Source organism: Taurulus bubalis (assembly GCF_910589615.1).
Source record: "Taurulus bubalis genome assembly, chromosome: 19".
Taxonomy (NCBI): domain Eukaryota; kingdom Metazoa; phylum Chordata; class Actinopteri; order Perciformes; family Cottidae; genus Taurulus; species Taurulus bubalis.
In genome coordinates this window covers 1,445,001-1,462,500 of record NC_136607.1, presented here as the reverse complement: position 1 = coordinate 1,462,500, position 17,500 = coordinate 1,445,001, and the positions used below count along the sequence as shown (strand labels likewise).

Here is a 17,500-nt window from a genome sequence, read left to right as displayed (position 1 = left end):
GAGAGAGAGAGAGAGAGAGAGAGAGAGAGAGAGAGAGAGAGACTATTCGACTCTCCCCCTCCACACTCCTCCTCCTCCTCCTCTTCCTCTACCGAGCCCCTCCATCGTCCTCCCCGGCAGACGGAGCAGACCTCCGGGATGAGCGCGTGGATTTGTCCCCCCCCCTCTCCACCTGCTCGCGTCCGTGTGAATGGGATCCGCCGCCCCGGCAGGAGTGATGGAGACTCTGCCTTCTTAGTTACTGGAACTTATTGCTCAGCCCGGAGAGACGGGACAGAACCACGCGCGCGTCTGTTTGGGGATTTGTCTTTTTTTCTTTTTCTGTTTGGGATCTAAACCCATCGGGGAGGGTTCTTTTTGAGGAGAGGAGAGGTTGTTTTATATTCTCTCTCTCCTCCTCATCATCATCATCACCACCATCCTCCTGCTGACTCACCATTCTGGGTTTTTTTCTTTTCATATTTTTGATTTTGAATTGACACTTGGATTCTGTGGAGGATTAAAAGCAGAAGAAAAGGAGCAGAGAGAGCAGCATTGCGCGGCTGTCTGTGGCTGTCTGTGGCTGTCCGTGGCTGTGGTTCCTCGGGGTCGTGGGGACTGGAGCCGGGCAGCATGGAGCCGGGCTGCGGTGGATGTACCGGGGGTGTCAGGGAGGGGACGGCGCGCCGGAGGAGGAGGCGGACGGGCGGCTTCTACCTGCTGCTCTGCGGGCTGCTGGCTGCTCTCAGCACGGCGCACGGTGAGGAGATGCATATCAATACATATATACATATATACACATATGCATGATTTCTGCCTTCGTCCCCGCAGTGTGTGTGTGTGTGTGTGTGTGTGTGTGTGTGTGTGTGTGTGTGTGTGTGTGTGTGTGTGTGTGTGTGTGTGTGTGTGAGAGCGCGCGTGTGTGTGTAATTGCCGGTTGCCGCAGACCAAACGAGAATTGACACATTTGTTGCGTCTCTCCCGGCGGGGTTCGGGTCGAACTGGGTTTGACTGGTCGGTAGGAGCCGTGAGACCCACAGACCCGTCCAACCCACCCAGTACACTGGGTCTGGTGGTCTCCAGCTCTGGTCACGTGCCTGCTGCTCTTACCGTCCATCACCAGACTAGAGGAACTCATTCTGGTCTGGCTGCTGGACCAGGGGCTGATCTGGTCTGTGCCGGGCTCCACCTGGTGTCTGCATCCTGTCCAGAGTACGGAGGTGTCGGTGCTGACCGGGTCCCATGAGGCGGTACCGGGTCCTCCTGGTCCTGTGAGCCTCATCATGTGGTGCTGAGGCTTTTCTTTCAGGGGTTTTGCTGCCTCGTTATCTGAATCCAAGGGTTAACAGGTACGGCTCAGGTTCAGGCTGCTGGGCTTGACTTGCTTTTATTCATTTGACTGGTTTGACTGGTTTGACTGGGCTTTACCAGCTCCCAGTGGGTCAGGTCCTCTGCTTTGAGCAGCTGCTGCTGGATCTTCCAGAATGATGAGGTTTGGGTCTTTTCAAGCTTTAGATGTATTTGATCAGGTTTTACCATTTCTCACCAGTCCTGCTGTGATGTCAGCTGCTGCTGGGTTGAGACCACACCAGTGACTCTTACTGGTTTTGCTGCCCTCCAGTTTCTCTTAAAACGAGAGGACTGTTCCAGCTGCTGATTCGGGACAGATGGACTTCATGAACCAGAGGGACGTGACTGAGATCACATTAAACACACGAACCTCTAAGAACAAAATACAACTCAATGAATGACCTAATGGGCTCCTGTCAGTTGTATTGTGTACTGTATGATGCAGGTAGTTATTATATACACATATTTACATATTATGAGAAGTGATCATGTTGTGGTGTAGCAGCGCTTTAAATACTGCTCGTGGTTCAGTCCACTTCAAATACCCAAAGCTTTGTTTAAGAATCACCCGCTGTGTTTTGTTTTATCTATTTTAGCTTATTGAACAAACAGATCTGAGAGCTGCAGGATGCTCTCTCTCTCTCTCTCTCTCTCTCCTTCTCTCCTTTCTCTCTCTCTCTCTTTTCTCTCTCTCTCTCTCTCTCTTTCTCTCTCTCTCTCTCTCTCTCTCTCTCTCTCTCTCTCTCTCTCTCTCTCTTTCTGCTTGAGTCTCCTGCTGTCAATAAATTATGTCCAAACACTGTAATTAAGCTAATTGGTGATGGGAGAAGACACACCACACACACACACACACACACACACACACACACACACACACACACACACACACACACACACACACACACACACACAGGTCCCTTCTCGTGGTGCGTTCAGGAGCTCCAGTCTGCATGTTTGTCTCTCAGATGAGTTCCTCTGCTTCACCTGAGGGAGAGTTAATGGGCGGGGCCGAGTCTGCAGGTTGATGGAGAGCATAAAACATATATATACATTTGAAATGAAATGATATTCATATAAATACAAACCATCTAAAAAAACATCTAAAACCTGTAAATTAGCATGTTTGCACTTGCGGTTCCATTGTCTCGAGCTCAATGTGTTTTTTGAATTGGTTTATGGTTCGATGAGGAGATCCATATACAAGTTGTTGGTTCACAACCCTCTCATCAAGGATGACTGGGAGAACCTAGAGACTTTGCTGGTTGAATCAGATCCAACACGAGACAACCAGGAAAATGAACAACTCACATTCCTTTTATTATTGATATGAATGAGTTTAACCTCCGAAGAAGAAAGTATGTCTGGAAGAAATGATCCTTTGTGAGCTGAGAGGCGCTCAGAGGGTCAGAGAGCCAGAACGTGAGAAACACAGCGTGAAGACTTTGTTCAAGAGACTTTGCCTCCACACAAAGGAAGGCGATGGAGGGTTTGAGGAAGGTGAATTCATCATCTTTGTTTTCATTTTGTCTTATTATTACGATTAGATTAGGTTATTAGATTATTCCCAATGAGCTTTAACCTCCATGCTTCATCATTAAAGTGGACACGAGGTCAGTGAACCTGACGGAGCTGAGAGTCGCTCTGCAGCTTCACCTTTACAACGCTCTCACGCGCCAGGGAACCGGTGACCTTTCTGTCCCCTTCTGTGACCTCGCGGTGTCACGTGTTGCCCAGAGCATGATGGGTAAAATGCTAAAAAAGGGCCAGTAAAGTCTGAGTTAAATATTCAACAGCTGAGAGTCGGGGATGATTGATGTCCTCGAGCAATAGTCGTTGCGATGCGAATCCGGTCTGCCGGTCCGTATCGACCGCGTCATCATCTCCCTCTCATACTGTTCAAGCTTTCGCGTGTCCTAAAAAGAGGCTCAATGAAACTTGAATCGTGTTCAGCACCGTATAGTAGCGTGTTAGCATGCTAAGATTTATAACTAGCACTAAAAACAATGCAATTCAGTTTATTTTGTATATCCCAAAATCACAAATTACAAAAGTGCCCAAAGGGCCTTGCAGTCCGTACACCTCCTCTGTCCCAGGACCTCTCATCGGATCAGGAAAACACTAATTAGCCGTGGCGAATGGGAATGCTATTCACTTTCCAATTCACTGTTGGGGCGCTCCAACGTTATTACAGTCTGTCCTGAGGTGAACATGAATTATGCAAAGCCGCCCAATAGTTACCAAGAATTTTGACAGAAACACTAAAGTTTGGGCGAACCAAGCCAGTAGACGTCGAGGTGTTTTACACGACAGGTAAAAACTTTCACCGACTGATGGTGCGAGAGGAAAAGTAGCATCCATCCTCTGAGGACCATGCATGTTCGTACCAAATGCCACGTCGTCGTTCCATCTAATATGTGTTGAGATATTCTCTGCACCAACGTGCTGGGATGACATTTCAAAAGAGCCCGGCTGAGAAGCGGCTCCAAGCCATAAAGAAACAGCGTTATCCTCAGGTTGCTCGTGTAGTTACCACGCACATTATTGTTATCGTTAATTCAGTGGTTGCTTGGCGGGCCCTCGGGTGCACAGAGGTCTGGCTCCCCGTTAAAGAGCCGGCAGCCCTGATCAACTCTGTGCTCATTTGTTCTCTTTCCGTTCCTCTTCTGTAACGTGTTCACAATCCTCTTCTGTTCATCTGTTTGTTTGTTTGGTCCCTGAGTGCTTCCATCCTCCTTCATCCTCTGTGCACTTAGGGGGCGTGGTCACATGAACAATGCTGGAGGATAAGCATCGTGTCGGCAGTAAGACGGAGCAGCTTTATCTTTGAAGCTTTGCCGCTCTCCGGAGGATTTGTTTTCATCGTCCACCATTCAGCTTCCCTCCATGTCTCTGTTCTGTTTTCTGTGTCTTCTGGTTGCAGTTTCACCTCATCTGTTATCCCATCCCAGACGTCTGACTAGTCTTGGATTCTCACGTCATCAACCCTAATCTAGTCCTGTTGAATATTACTTCATCTTGTCTCCTCACATTTGTTCGACTAGTCTTGCATTATCTCTTGATGTCTTTTACATCTTAATGTCCCTGTTCCTTTCGTCTCATTTCATCTCGTCTCATTTACTTTTCTCATCTCACTCATCTTGTATTGCCTGATTAATTCATTTGATCGAATCTCATTGGAACTTGTATCTTGCTTGGTCTCATTTGATTTCAATTTCATGTTCATGTTGTCTCATTTATCTCTTCTAGTCTTGTCTTCTGCCATTTTGTTGTGTCTCTTTTCCCATTATCTCCAGTATTTACATTTTCTTATTCTATTTCATCTCTTTCATCATCTTATTGGATCTCATTTTATTATGTCTCACTTGGTCCATCTCAACATATGTTGTCCATCTCATCTCATCTAACCTTCTCTCACTTTGTCTTATCGTCCCTAAACAATCTCCTTTAGTATCTCATCTGTTCTACCTGTTATGTCATGTCAGTCATTCTAATATAGTGTTATCTAATCCATCTCATCTAATCTTCTCATTGTTGTTGATCTCATACTATTGTCTTGTAAATCTCACTTTGTCCTATTTTAATTTAATTTATCATTTCATTGCATTGCATATTACTCTCATTACTCGTTATAAATCTCATTTTATTCAGTTTTCATGTGTCTCATCTCAATCTTGATTTATTTTCCTATCCTGTATTATCTTGTCTTGTCAAGTGCATCTCATTCCCTCCTGTCCTGTCATCTCTTATCTGTATCATCTCCTCTTATTGTGTCTTATTTCATCGTATCTCTCTTATCATGTCTTGTCTCATCTCGTGTAGTCCGTTTAATCTCTGCACCATCTCATTTTGTCTCATATCATCTTTTCCTTTCTCATTTCATCCTGATCCTGTTATGACATGTTCTCTTCACCCATCGTGTCTAACCATGTCTAGTCTAATTCCTCTCACCTTGTTGGGTGTTTCTCTGGTTTCCTCTCGGGACCTCGCTGCCTTGCTGCTGGACCTCAGTGGTGGCACCTCGTCTCCTGCAGACCGCCCACTCTGCTCATGCATCAGCCTCATGCTCGTCCTTCAGAATTATTCATGCACCTGTGTTATTGACCCCATCTCTGCTTTGAATGAAATAAATGAGGGCTCCCTGCCGATCAATAGGTGCAAAACAGCAGAGACCCTGTCCGTCTGATAATGATAAGTTATCGATCCGCCAATGAAGAGTCTGATGATCACACACAGCTAACACCTGCTGGAAATAATTCCAAATTTTCCCGTGGTTATCAGGTATTGATTATGAGACTGAAGACTGATGGAGTTCAGCAGCCCATAACCATCTTCCTTCTATCAATGCGCCAACAGAATCCATCAGTGTGATCAGTACAGTTTCAGAGCAGGAAGTGAAGGATGACTGTCTCTCAGCTCCGTCAGATGATGTTCTGAAATTACTGCATATGCATATATTAATAATTGATATATTTCGTTAAACAAAAGATGGAATAATAATCCAAAAATGTGATTCTGGATAACATGAAATAGTAATACATTGTTTTAATAAGATGAAGACACAAAGGGAACAAGTAGTTTATCAGATCACCAATGTGTCTCAATACAAACTACATTATTTAGATCTCAAACTAATGAAACAAGTTCCTTGTAATTATGAAACAATGACCATATCAACTCAAAACAACAGATTGGCGTTTTGGGGATAATGGCATTGTGAATAAGTGTCTCTGCTTTGCTTTTAGACAGTGGAAAAGGAAGGATGTGTTCATTGTAAAACATGTTATTTCTACCTCTGCTTGATTAACAGTCTTCAAGGTTTTCAGGCAGAAACAAAGAAACTCCAAACGTGGCAAAAAGGAACAAACAATAGAAGCAAGAGGAGCTAAATTTAATCAGTACAACTTTTTCATTAATAAGCAGAGCTGAATAATAAAGTCAGAGACGATTCATTAGAGAGCAGCCACCAAGGAGATGTTCATAAACACCTATCCACCTATCTGTACAATGGTTGTGTGTGTTAAGAGAACATTTTGTATGTATAAATGTTCTCTTAAATAAATGTCCTATATATCCAATATAAACATCCATAGACTGATGAGCAGATTTAGCAGAGCTGGTTAGATGATGATTAATCACAGCTATGATCCAGGGAAGCAGGTAGGAACCTCTGGTGTAGTCTACTAGATAAGTCTTACAACAAGGCACATCTACAGTTGTGACACTTTCAAGAATGTATTTGCTATTTATTAATTACCAAAATCTCACATGCAGTAAAGTATAGGTTTTTAGGCTGATGTAAGGTCAAACCTTTAGCTTTTGGACTTGTCTCGTTGGTCTTGACTTGGTACTTGAAATGGAACTTGTTGGTCTTGGGAAATGAACTAGATCTGCCCTGTCTTGTCTTGAGACTTGTTGGTCTAGACTTAGGATTTCCCATTATTGACTTGGGTTGTTGGTCTAGACTTAGGATTTCCCATTATTGACTTGAGTTGTTGGTCTAGACTTAGGATTTCCCATTATTGACTTGGGTTGTTGGTCTAGACTTATGATTTCCCATTATTGACTTGGGTTGTTGGTCTAGACTTAGGATTTCCCATTATTGACTTGGGTTGTTGGTCTAGACTTAGGATTTCCCATTATTGACTTGGGTTATTGGTCTAGACTTAGGATTTCCCATTATTGACTTGGGTTGTTGGTCTAGACTTAGGATTTCCCATTATTGACTTGGGTTGTTGGTCTAGACGTGGGATTTCCCATTATTGACTTGGGTTGTTGGTCTAGACGTGGGACATCTCTGTCTTGACTTGGGTTGTTGGTCTATACTTGGGATGTCCCTGTCTGGACTTGGACCTTGTTGACCCGACTGTAGGGACTTGTTGAGGTTTATCCTGACCTCGGCATAGCAGGTGGCCCCTTCATGCTGTGTGCGGAGCTCTGCTCTGGACTCTGTGCTCCTGTAACAGATGAGTGTGTCGCTGAGGTCTGGGAGGTTGATCGCTCGGACAAAGGAAAACGACTCTAGTGTGTAATCACAGCCTGGAGCGGTGGATTAATAGAATGAGTGAAAACGATGTGTTCGCTGCGGCTCAGCTCAGTTTAATTTGTTTTTTCACTCCTGCGGTGGGCAAAAAGTAAATTACAAATCTGAGATAATAATTCAAACAGAAACATGCACAAGTTTCCCGTGTACAGCAGAGCTTCATTTATCAGTCAGTGGTCGACCTGAGGCAAAACACAGCGGAGTGAGTGGGAAGGTACTCAGATCAGAACAAACATGACACATACAAAAATACTCACACAAATTCCCCAGTTCTCCTCAAACTAGGTCAAACTCTATTGTTACCTATGTATAGTTATTTATATACTGTGTTCACCGGGTTGAGTCGTTTGTCTTTGAGTTCACTTTAACTTCAGATTGTGGGGTTTGAAGGGAAATATAGATGCTTATGAGTTTTTACTTCATCTGAACTGAGACAGAGTTGTCTGAGTATTTAATGTCGTACAGATTGTAAAGTCTCCTGAGAGAAATCTGTGATTTTCATAGCTGCAGTAATCATGGTTATATTCTTCCATGCGACAGAGAGGTGACCTCTGTATTCAGTGGATCTGCAGCAGCACAGGAAACAGGCCAGCAGGTAGAAATATGAAGAAAAAATAGTCTTTAACCTATGATGATTCTCATGATTTATTACTGTAAGTACATGTTGAAGGGGAGAACCTACTTTGTGCTTCTGAAGCACGTAGCGTCAATCACTGAATCTGTTCACATCGGATCACACGGGTACTTGCGTGTAAAAGGTGTCGCTTGTCGTGATAAAGTGCTGCATTTAGCTAAAGAGACAGATATTATTCACAGGAGGTGGAGACCAAAAACAGAGTTAGAAGAGAGAGAATATTGGACTTACATTCCCCGGGTAGCCAGACACACGACTCTTAATAAGTGCTAATGTTGCTCCTAATTTTCTGGATGTGTAAACAGACAGTTGTTTGCTAACTGGTCAGCTACTGTAAATACACGTATGTATATATATATATATATATATATATATATATATATATATATATATATATATATATTATGAATATATAGTATATTCATGTCGACCAAGACTTCTTTAATTTATTCGTCTTTTCTATTCGGCTTCTTTCATGTGGGATGACATATTTACATGAACCGTATAACAATCTGTTGAACAGTTTTGCAGATTTATCAAAAATCAGTCAACACACTGTGTGAGTGTTAGTGTGTTCTTGAGCCGAGTGCAGCGCTAATATAGACAGTTATTGCACCTCTAAGCCATGTGACTACCTGTGTGCTTACATTGACTCCACACCTCCAAACCTGTAATAATAATGAATTCCACTGATCCTGAATCTGATCCTGCATGTTCAGAGTTTTAATCTGAGTTCTTTCCAAAACATGTTTTCCCAACTCAGACAAAACAAACCGACATGAAGAAAGAAGATGTGATTCTCCAGAGCAGCGTTGACTAAAAAACAAAAAGCCCATTTTTTCCCGCAGTGATTTCTGTTTTGAAGCCAACTGCTGAGCAAGGATTTTCTGAGCTGTATTTGTGACATTTTTAGCCTGAAAATATCGCTGTGTACTAATGAAGTCTCTGGATTTGTTCTGCATTATTCAAATGGTCGGATGGAAAAAACAAACAGAAAGACAGGTCTGTGAGTAATTTACGGAAAGATAATTTGTCTCGGCTCGCAGCATTAGTGCTTCATTTACGTCTTGTGCTCTCTGCTGTCTATATTTAACATCAGCTGCTCTGCTCTGACATTCATACATTATTCATGTTGGGAACCTGCATTACCTGAGGAGCACTACATCTCCCTCACCTTTAAATCCTCCTCATTAATACTCCTGCAGGCTTTTACATTAATTGGATTTTATTTATTTCGCTCTTGCCGGCTGTTTTTATTTTTCTGCTTTGCTCCTCTTTGTTGTGGTTTTTGTTTTTGTGTCGAAAGAGAAATTTGCAGCTGATTAAAAAGTGGCGAACAAATGGGAATGTTTTTATGCAGAGGCGTGGAGTTATCTGGCCTCAGGATGAAACCTCTTTGGATCCTGAACCTCATGACGCACATCTCCAGGACCTCGTGCTGCAGGCTGAGCGCAGTGAGCCAACCTGTGAATCCACGACTAGATGATGTTTTACTCACTCAAAGTTAATTATTTAAAATGTATCAGTGGATAAACATGAGCAGCAGGAGAGCTTTTGTTTTGTGGATGAAGATCTTCATGATTTAGGATGCCATTGAGTGATTCATTATAAAAAAACAAAAAAAACATAATATATATTATTTCACGATTCAGATTCTCTGGACAATAAACAAATACAAAATATATAATCACACTCACAACTGAGTAAGGCACCCGTCTAATATTCTAATATTAACTAATATTCTTATTTATACTATTCTTGCATTTTTTACACACTTAATCAGAGATCCCATTTTTCATTATTATTATTTACAATGTTGTTGCACATTGTAGAAAACACAAGTTATATAATATATATTGTTCCATATGTAGTGTTGTATCGTGGTATAATGCTCATATTTTCACATACTTATATAGCACAATATGTGAACATTCTCTAACCTAAATCATAGCTCAATATGTGAACATTCTCAAACCCAAATCATAGCTCAATATGTGAACATTCTCTAACCCAAATCATAACACAATATGTGAACATTCTCTAACCCAAATCATAACACAATATGTGAACATTCTCTCTGCAAAGGTTGACTTTGATAAAGTGAAGCAGAACAGAGTTAGAGAGGGTTTAGTGCAGAGAAAATTCAGGCAAGGACTCTACAATTTGCATTGCTGTACATATGTGACATTTTAATTTTTTCATGTATCAAACCACATATTTCGCTTGTATATTACTTATGGTGTTCAATACATCCAAATACAGCAGTTTTGGCTTTTTTTTTCATAAAACAAGCTATGATTTACAGTTTTATATAACCGCTCAGTCTGCGCCCCCTAGGGAGGGGTTGGGATTCTAAAAGGTTGGCCATATCTAAATGGCCATTTAGATATGGCCATTTAGTTATGGCGGTCTATGGAGATTGATTGCCGTTTTTGACACCTCCGCCCTTGGCTTCGTTAGTTGCACCAAACCTGGAATTCAAACTCTTTCCCTAAATTCCCGTTGCTGTAGTCCCTGTAGTCCCTGTAGCCCCTGTAAACCTTGTAGCCCCTGCAGTCCATGTAGTCCCTGTAAACCCTGTAAACCCTGTAGTCCCTGTAAACCCTGTAGTCCCCGTAGATCCTGTAGTTCCTGTAGTCCCTGTAGTCCTGTAGTCCCTGTAGCCCCTGTAGTCCCCGTAAACGCCGTAGTCCCCGTAGACCCTGTAGTCCCTGTAGTCCCTGTAAACCCTGTAGTCCCTGTAAACCCTGTAGTCCCTGTAGTCCCCGTAGTCCCCGTAGTCCCTGTAGTCCCTGTAGTCCCTGTAAACCCTGTAGTCCCTGTAAACCCTGTAGTCCCCGTAGTCCCCGTAGTCCCTGTAGTCCTGTGGTCCCCGTAGTCCCTGTAGTCCCTGTAGTCCTGTGGTCCCCGTAGTCCCTGTAGTCCCTGTAGTCCTGTGGTCCCCGTAGTCCCTATAGTCCCTGTAGTCCTGTGGTCCCCGTAGTCCCTGTAGTCCCTGTAGTCCTGTGGTCCCCGTAGTCCCCGTAGTCCCTGTAGTCCTGTGGTCCCCGTAGTCCCCGTAGTCCCTGTAGTCCTGTGGTCCCCGTAGTCCCTGTAGTCCCTGTAGTCCTGTGGTCCCCGTAGTCCCCGTAGTCCCTGTGTTCTGGGTCCTCCTGCTCCTCCCTTGGTGAGGTGTCACAGTCAGGGCTGCAGTGGGAACACGGCGTTGTCGTTCTCCCGGGGTCCTGCTCTGCCGCGAAGCAAACAGGACGATCAACCCGCCGAGGTTGGCCGATGACAAACGGAGTCGGCCATGTTTGGCTGAAGTCCAGGAAGCATCCGGGGCGCGAGACACGATCACTTCCTGTGCAGCGCCGCAGCGCTCGGGATGAGATGGATCGCCCCGATGCAGCAGTTTCCTCTCATGAATATTCATACGGTGAGGGATGGCGTCATGCGAGGGAGTGAGAAGGACTCCAGAAACCAGTGAACCCTGAACACACACACACACACACACACACACACACACACACACACACACACACACACACACACACACACACACACACACACACACACACACACACACACACACACACACACACAGCCAGCAGCAGCACGCCGCCCGGCACCGCGGCACACCCAGCTGGATTTATTGCCACTTATAAAGATTAGTGATGCGTCCTGCATGCAGCACACACACACACACACACACACACACACACACACACACACACACACACACACACACACACACACACACACACACACACTCTTACACTCTGAGCTGTTGTCAGGTGAAAACCTTCTATCTCTCTCGTGCTGATTGGACCCATTTAATGTGTGTGTTGGAAGCTTGAACTGGGGTGGGGGGTGGTGTGTGTGTGTGTGTGTGTGTGTGTGTGTGTGTGTGTGTGTGTGTGTGTGTGTGGAGGGGGTGCGCAGTGTTTTTGGACCAAATATTGCACTGTTTATAAATCAAACTGTGCTTCTCACAGTAAACAAGCACAGAGTGACTTTGTGTCAATGTGAGGACGTTTATCGCATTAATGGAGAGAGAGAGAGAGAGAGAGAGAGAGAGAGAGAGAGAGAGAGAGAGACAACCCGAGCAAATGAAGGAATGTGAATCCATAAAAACTTGTAGTAACACTTCATAATTAGAGATTTCAGAACATTTGCTGTGAAAGTGTCTTTAAACTGGACTGATTCCATTTGAACACGTCAGTTTTACGGAGTAGAGCTTGAACACATCATAATGCTTCAGGAATGATCACACAGAACCCCTGTGATCATTGTCAATACAATATTGTAATAAAGTAATTGTGGCACCTGTTCAATCTGTTCATCTCCACTCATAATGCCGCCTGTGATTTGCAGTGTAATTGTGTGAATGAATTAGACATCAATAAAAGATAAAAATAAAAGTTCTAGTAAATGCCTTCATTGCTCTCAAATGGATCATTGCTAACTTGTTCCTCTCAGTCTGGTTTCCTTCCTCTGCAGCTATATTTTAACTGTCAGTAAACTGTGACGGGACATTCAGTCCTCGTCCTGCGACCCAAACTGGCCACCAGTAACTGCTACAGTAAGGATGAGGGCCCATGAAGCAACCGTTCAACATTTACATTTGTTTTTAAATCATATTTTCTGCAAATTTCTTTCACATGCTGCAAAACATACCAAAACGGTGACCCGCACACCGAGGGACACACTGTGACCGTTACTGCTTGGTATCCAGTACCTCTGTGCCTCCGGTCCGTCTCCACCAGGCCGTCTCCCTCCAGGACATTACACAACGGCTGCAGGATTCAAGTCTGAGCAAACGTCTTCCCTTCATTGCAGTACCGCAGACTAAAGCTGTTGAGTCAGCAGTCTGTGTTCCTCATGAATATTCTAGTGAGGAGCAACTCGTTACGACTTTACCACAAGAAGTGTGATTCACTCCGTTTCTCTCACGGAGAAACTACTTCATATTGTGGTGTTGACTGTGGATGATCCGTCTCTGGAGCAGGTTTCACGTCTCTGCAGGTTGAACTGCAAACGATGGCTGGAAGGAAGTGAGGACGGGAGGGAGGGAGTCAGGGAGAGAGGGAGGGAGGGAGTAGATCTACCTGGAAACTGATTTGGAAAAGAATCAGCAGGGCCCTGTTTCTCGTACCTGGTTTACTGAGTTAGCGGCTAACTGTCAGGATAAGATGACGTAGGTCAGGCTTTCTCGGTTTCTGAGGCAAGCTTAGATTAATCACCATAGCAACACATCCAAAAATGTAAACCTGCTCCCGGGCAGGCTTACTGAACTTCACTGGATAAGCTGGACACTCCCACGGACAAAAAGGCATCTCACTTCCTCATTGATGAAGGAGCGATATTATTATATTAGTTTTATAGGGAGAGAGTTCTTTCAGATCTCCAGGATCCATCCTTTACATCATCATGACTTCCTGTACGCGGCGATATAGATTTTGCCGGCAAGAAATAATTTATTTAGAGAGCTTCTCGAGCCGCGGACATTGATCACCACAGACGCAGCTGATCGTCTCAGACACAGACTGTCAGCCGCTGCATGCCGCTGTTCTTAAGGTTATTTAGCTCTTAAGAAACTTATGGATGTGTTGAAAGCACTCATAACTATATGACAGTGTTATTAGTACACCATGCATATCATTATTGTAGAACATGATTAAGGTGATCGTGATGAGAATACAGAGAATCACACATCATTTATTTTCACTGCTTCAATTGATTGAATTTCTGATTATGAATAAAACATACATACTGATCCGCCCATACACATGTTCAAACTCATATACACACATATAGTACATGATTCATACGTGCATACAGTACATATATCCTCATAAGTATATATTTATTCGTAGATATAATCTGATTGATTTGGGTGATGAAGCACTTCAAATTAGCCGATACATTTTCTCAGCACTGACGCATTTAACTTGTCTGATATATTTGTGACGCTTATGTCTCTCAGAGGGGGCGGAGTTAAAGCTGCGTTCACGGCAACAATGTTGCAAAAACGTTGGAATATTCGCAACGCATTTGCTGTGAATGACTACGGTACTGACTTCCTCATATGCCTTCATGATCATCTCCTGCTTCTCAGTAGAGATAAAAAGAGGTTCCTCTGAGTTTATTGTCCATCGTACTGTTAGAACATGGTGGTGTCAGTGCTCCATTATTATCCTTCTGAAGAGGAGCGGCGCATTTATCAGATGACTGACGTCTGGCTAGAATGAACGAGACGTTTCAGCGCGCATCAGCCGTGAAGAAACCCAGATAGCCTGATGTCAATCATCTCGCTAATTTAAGATGGAGATTAGGACATGTGCTTGACTTTGTTTAGCCAGGTACGAGACACAGGGCCCTGGAGTAGAAAGTTTGGGTTTGTTGTGATGGTTTGGTCCTTCAGTGGATTTAGTCTCCTCTGTCATCCTTCCCCGGTGGACATAAAGGTCAGGTGACTTGACTGTCAGCCAGCTGCGCCCCGTCGGTCCTCATCAGGACCCCGGCAGTGTGGGAGAGGTCGCGACCTTCAGTGAACCGGTGGCTGTGTCCCAAACCAGAACAACTTCACTGACCTGAAAACGTTCACGACTCGTTTCAAACCCAAACTAACTTCAGAGAAATGTCACATCGGCTTAACCGGCGACAGTCACACACACAAACACACACACACACACACACACACACACACACACACACACACACACACACACACACACACACACACACACACACACACACACACACACACACACACACACACACACTCCTGCGGCCTCCTGTGCGTAGCGGTCGGCCTGCAGCAGCACGTCAGACTGCATGAGCAGCCGGAGGATGACGTGCTGCTGACATCCCAGAATGATTCATTATCATCACTGATGATATTATGACGGCTCCGTCTCCTTGTGACATTCCTCAGAGCGAAGTCATGCAGGGGGTCAAGTATGGACGAGGTGGACGGTGGAAAACTTGCCAAAGTCAAATGTTTTATGTTATCAGAGAACAACTCAATGTAAAAGTCCTTATTAACGATGCCGCAGGATACTGATGGGGAAGTGATCTGATGTATTCCATGGTGGATGAACACATTTCATTTCCTCGACATTTTTCAAAATAAAAGTTCCCTGTTAGTTTGTCTGTTTAAACTTCCTCCCTGCAGTATTACTGGACTTGTTTTATTGAAGAAACAAAGCTCCGCTAACTGGGTGATGAACACATGGCCATATAAATTCTTCACAACTAAAGATTATTATTTAGTTTAAAAAAGAAACATGCTGTTCACACCTCACTCAGGTAGAGTCATTTATATAGACTTCTATACAACCAGAGGAGTCACCCCCTGGTGGTCAGGAGAGAGAATGCGGCTTTAACACATGAAGCATAGACTTCTATACAACCAGAGGAGTCACCCCCTGGTGGTAATTAGAGAGAATGCAGCTTTAACACATGAAGCATTGACTTCTATACAACCAGAGGAGTCACCCCCTGGTGGTCAGGAGAGAGAATGCAGCTTTAACACATGAAGTATTGACTTCTATACAACCAGAGGAGTCACCCCCTGGTGGTAATTAGAGAGAATGCAGCTTTAACACATGAAGCATTGACTTCTATACAACCTGACTTGTTTTTGCAACCGGAGAAGTCACCCCCTGGTGGTCAGGAGAGAGAATGCAGGTTTAAGGCACGTCCATCGGTTTCCCCTGGTTCTGATCCAGTTGATGTGGATAAAGTTGTGTATGTTGAACATATTGTGAGGTTGTGCGCTGACAGCAGCTGGCAGCGTCTGTCCGCCTCCTCTTTGGCTCTGAATCACATGATTTTAATGTCTGGATTGGTTTTAATTGCAGTTCCTATGGAGAGCTGAACGCTCATTTGTGTTCAACAAACTACCTTCATCTTTACAAGTCACTTACTTTTACACCCAGACTTCAAATCCCATTTCTGAAGTTTTCTCTTCATTCCCCTCAGGTGTGACACAGAAAGCTTCCAGTGAAGTGAGGAATCTCCTCATGTCTTCCATGAGAATCTCACTCATCAAACAGTCAAATTACATCCTGACCTACATGTCAGTGTACTGTCTTATTATAAGTGCACTGGCTGCCTGGAAACCTCTGAATGTTAATCAAGTTATTCAAAGGATTTGAACCTAGCTCGGGTATTTACTGCTACTACATGTCATTTAAATCATAATTAAACTCTTTCAGTATTAACATTCAAGGTCCTCTAATCATCCCGTCGGTTATTCTCCCTCTGACAGACCGAACGCACTAACAAGCTTCTCGCTGTCTGCGGCGTCTCCCTCCCACTCTGACAGCTGATTGGCTGCCGTCCAGGCTCTGTTTTACCCAGCAGCCCCTTTCATGTTCAGTCTGAGAGACATTCATAGCAGGGGACAGACTTTCAAGTGTTAATTAATAAAGAATCTGTCAATCAGTCCTCAAACCAGCCGGCATCGTTAATCCTTCAGACTCTTTCGGTCCAGAGCGAGAAATCTCAACAACTCTGAAAATGAAAAGGAGTTTATGTAACTGTGACCCGGTATGATCGTTCTCTGAACACTTCAACGTTTGTCCATGAGGCTTTGTGAGAGCTTCAAGTTGGATTCAGCAAACCGTCTGAACTGCTGAACATGTTTCTGTTTTCTCGTTTGCGTGTTTGAGAGATTTGATCATTACGTAATGGAAGACAAGGCTCTCTAAGCACAGGTCTGCTGTCAGCGGGTCACTTTGGGGACCTGAAAAAAAGGACTCTGCCTTGTTTTATTAGGAAACTCTGAAACACAGAATGTTCTTTTCATTCTTTTCGTCGAGTTGGTTGCTCTTAGAAAAGTAAAGATTTATTGGTCAAAGCTGAGAGTGAAAGCATTTTTAGCTCAGAGGCAAGATGTACAGATTGGCATCTTTGCTGATGGATCACAGCGAAGTGAAGCTTCTGCCATTGTGCCGGAGTCTTTGTCTCGACTGGTTCTGAACGCATTACGTCCATTTCCATCCACCTGTCTGCACGGGTGCTTTGCCCACCACAAAGACTGAGTGGATACTCCCCAAATTCCCCTAAAAAGTCCAATATTATTGAACAATGATTCAATACTTTGAGATGGAGTTGAAAAGAAGATGTGACAAAGTGCAGTGGAAAAAGACTTAGGCCTTGTGTGGACAACCCAGATTGATTTGAGAAAGTCTGGACCGCAAAAAAGACAAGAAATGTGGTTCTTGCCAATCGGATCCAACCACCGTGGTCTGCTGTGCGTTCCAAGCGGATTTCTCCAGATGCGTCTCAGTTTGCTGCTTCTCCACCGCCGCCATGCCGACGTGCTGTCAGGCCGTTGGGAACGCTTCCACGGTAGAAAGCTGCGTCACCGCCGTCGCGCCAAAGCCACCGGCGCCAAAGCCACCGGCGCCAAAGCCACCGGCGACCCCAACAGATCTGATCTGTTCACTTGCAAAACATTGTGCGGAGAGTCTGTCCCAAAGGTCGGATTTGAGAAACAAAATCAA

General features: G+C 44.2%; 1 protein-coding gene across 1 annotated transcript in view; it reads left to right on the top strand.

Annotated features, from left to right (window-relative positions):
* Positions 1-612: 612 nt before the first annotated feature.
* Positions 613-17,500, top strand: part of dcc (DCC netrin 1 receptor) — a gene marked incomplete at both ends in the record, with an annotated part of 262,383 nt that continues 245,495 nt past the window's right edge. Inside the window, one exon of the mRNA XM_079234864.1 lies at positions 613-739. Within this exon, the coding sequence (XP_079090990.1) occupies positions 613-739 (127 nt within the window). The remainder of the gene's footprint in view (positions 740-17,500) is intronic.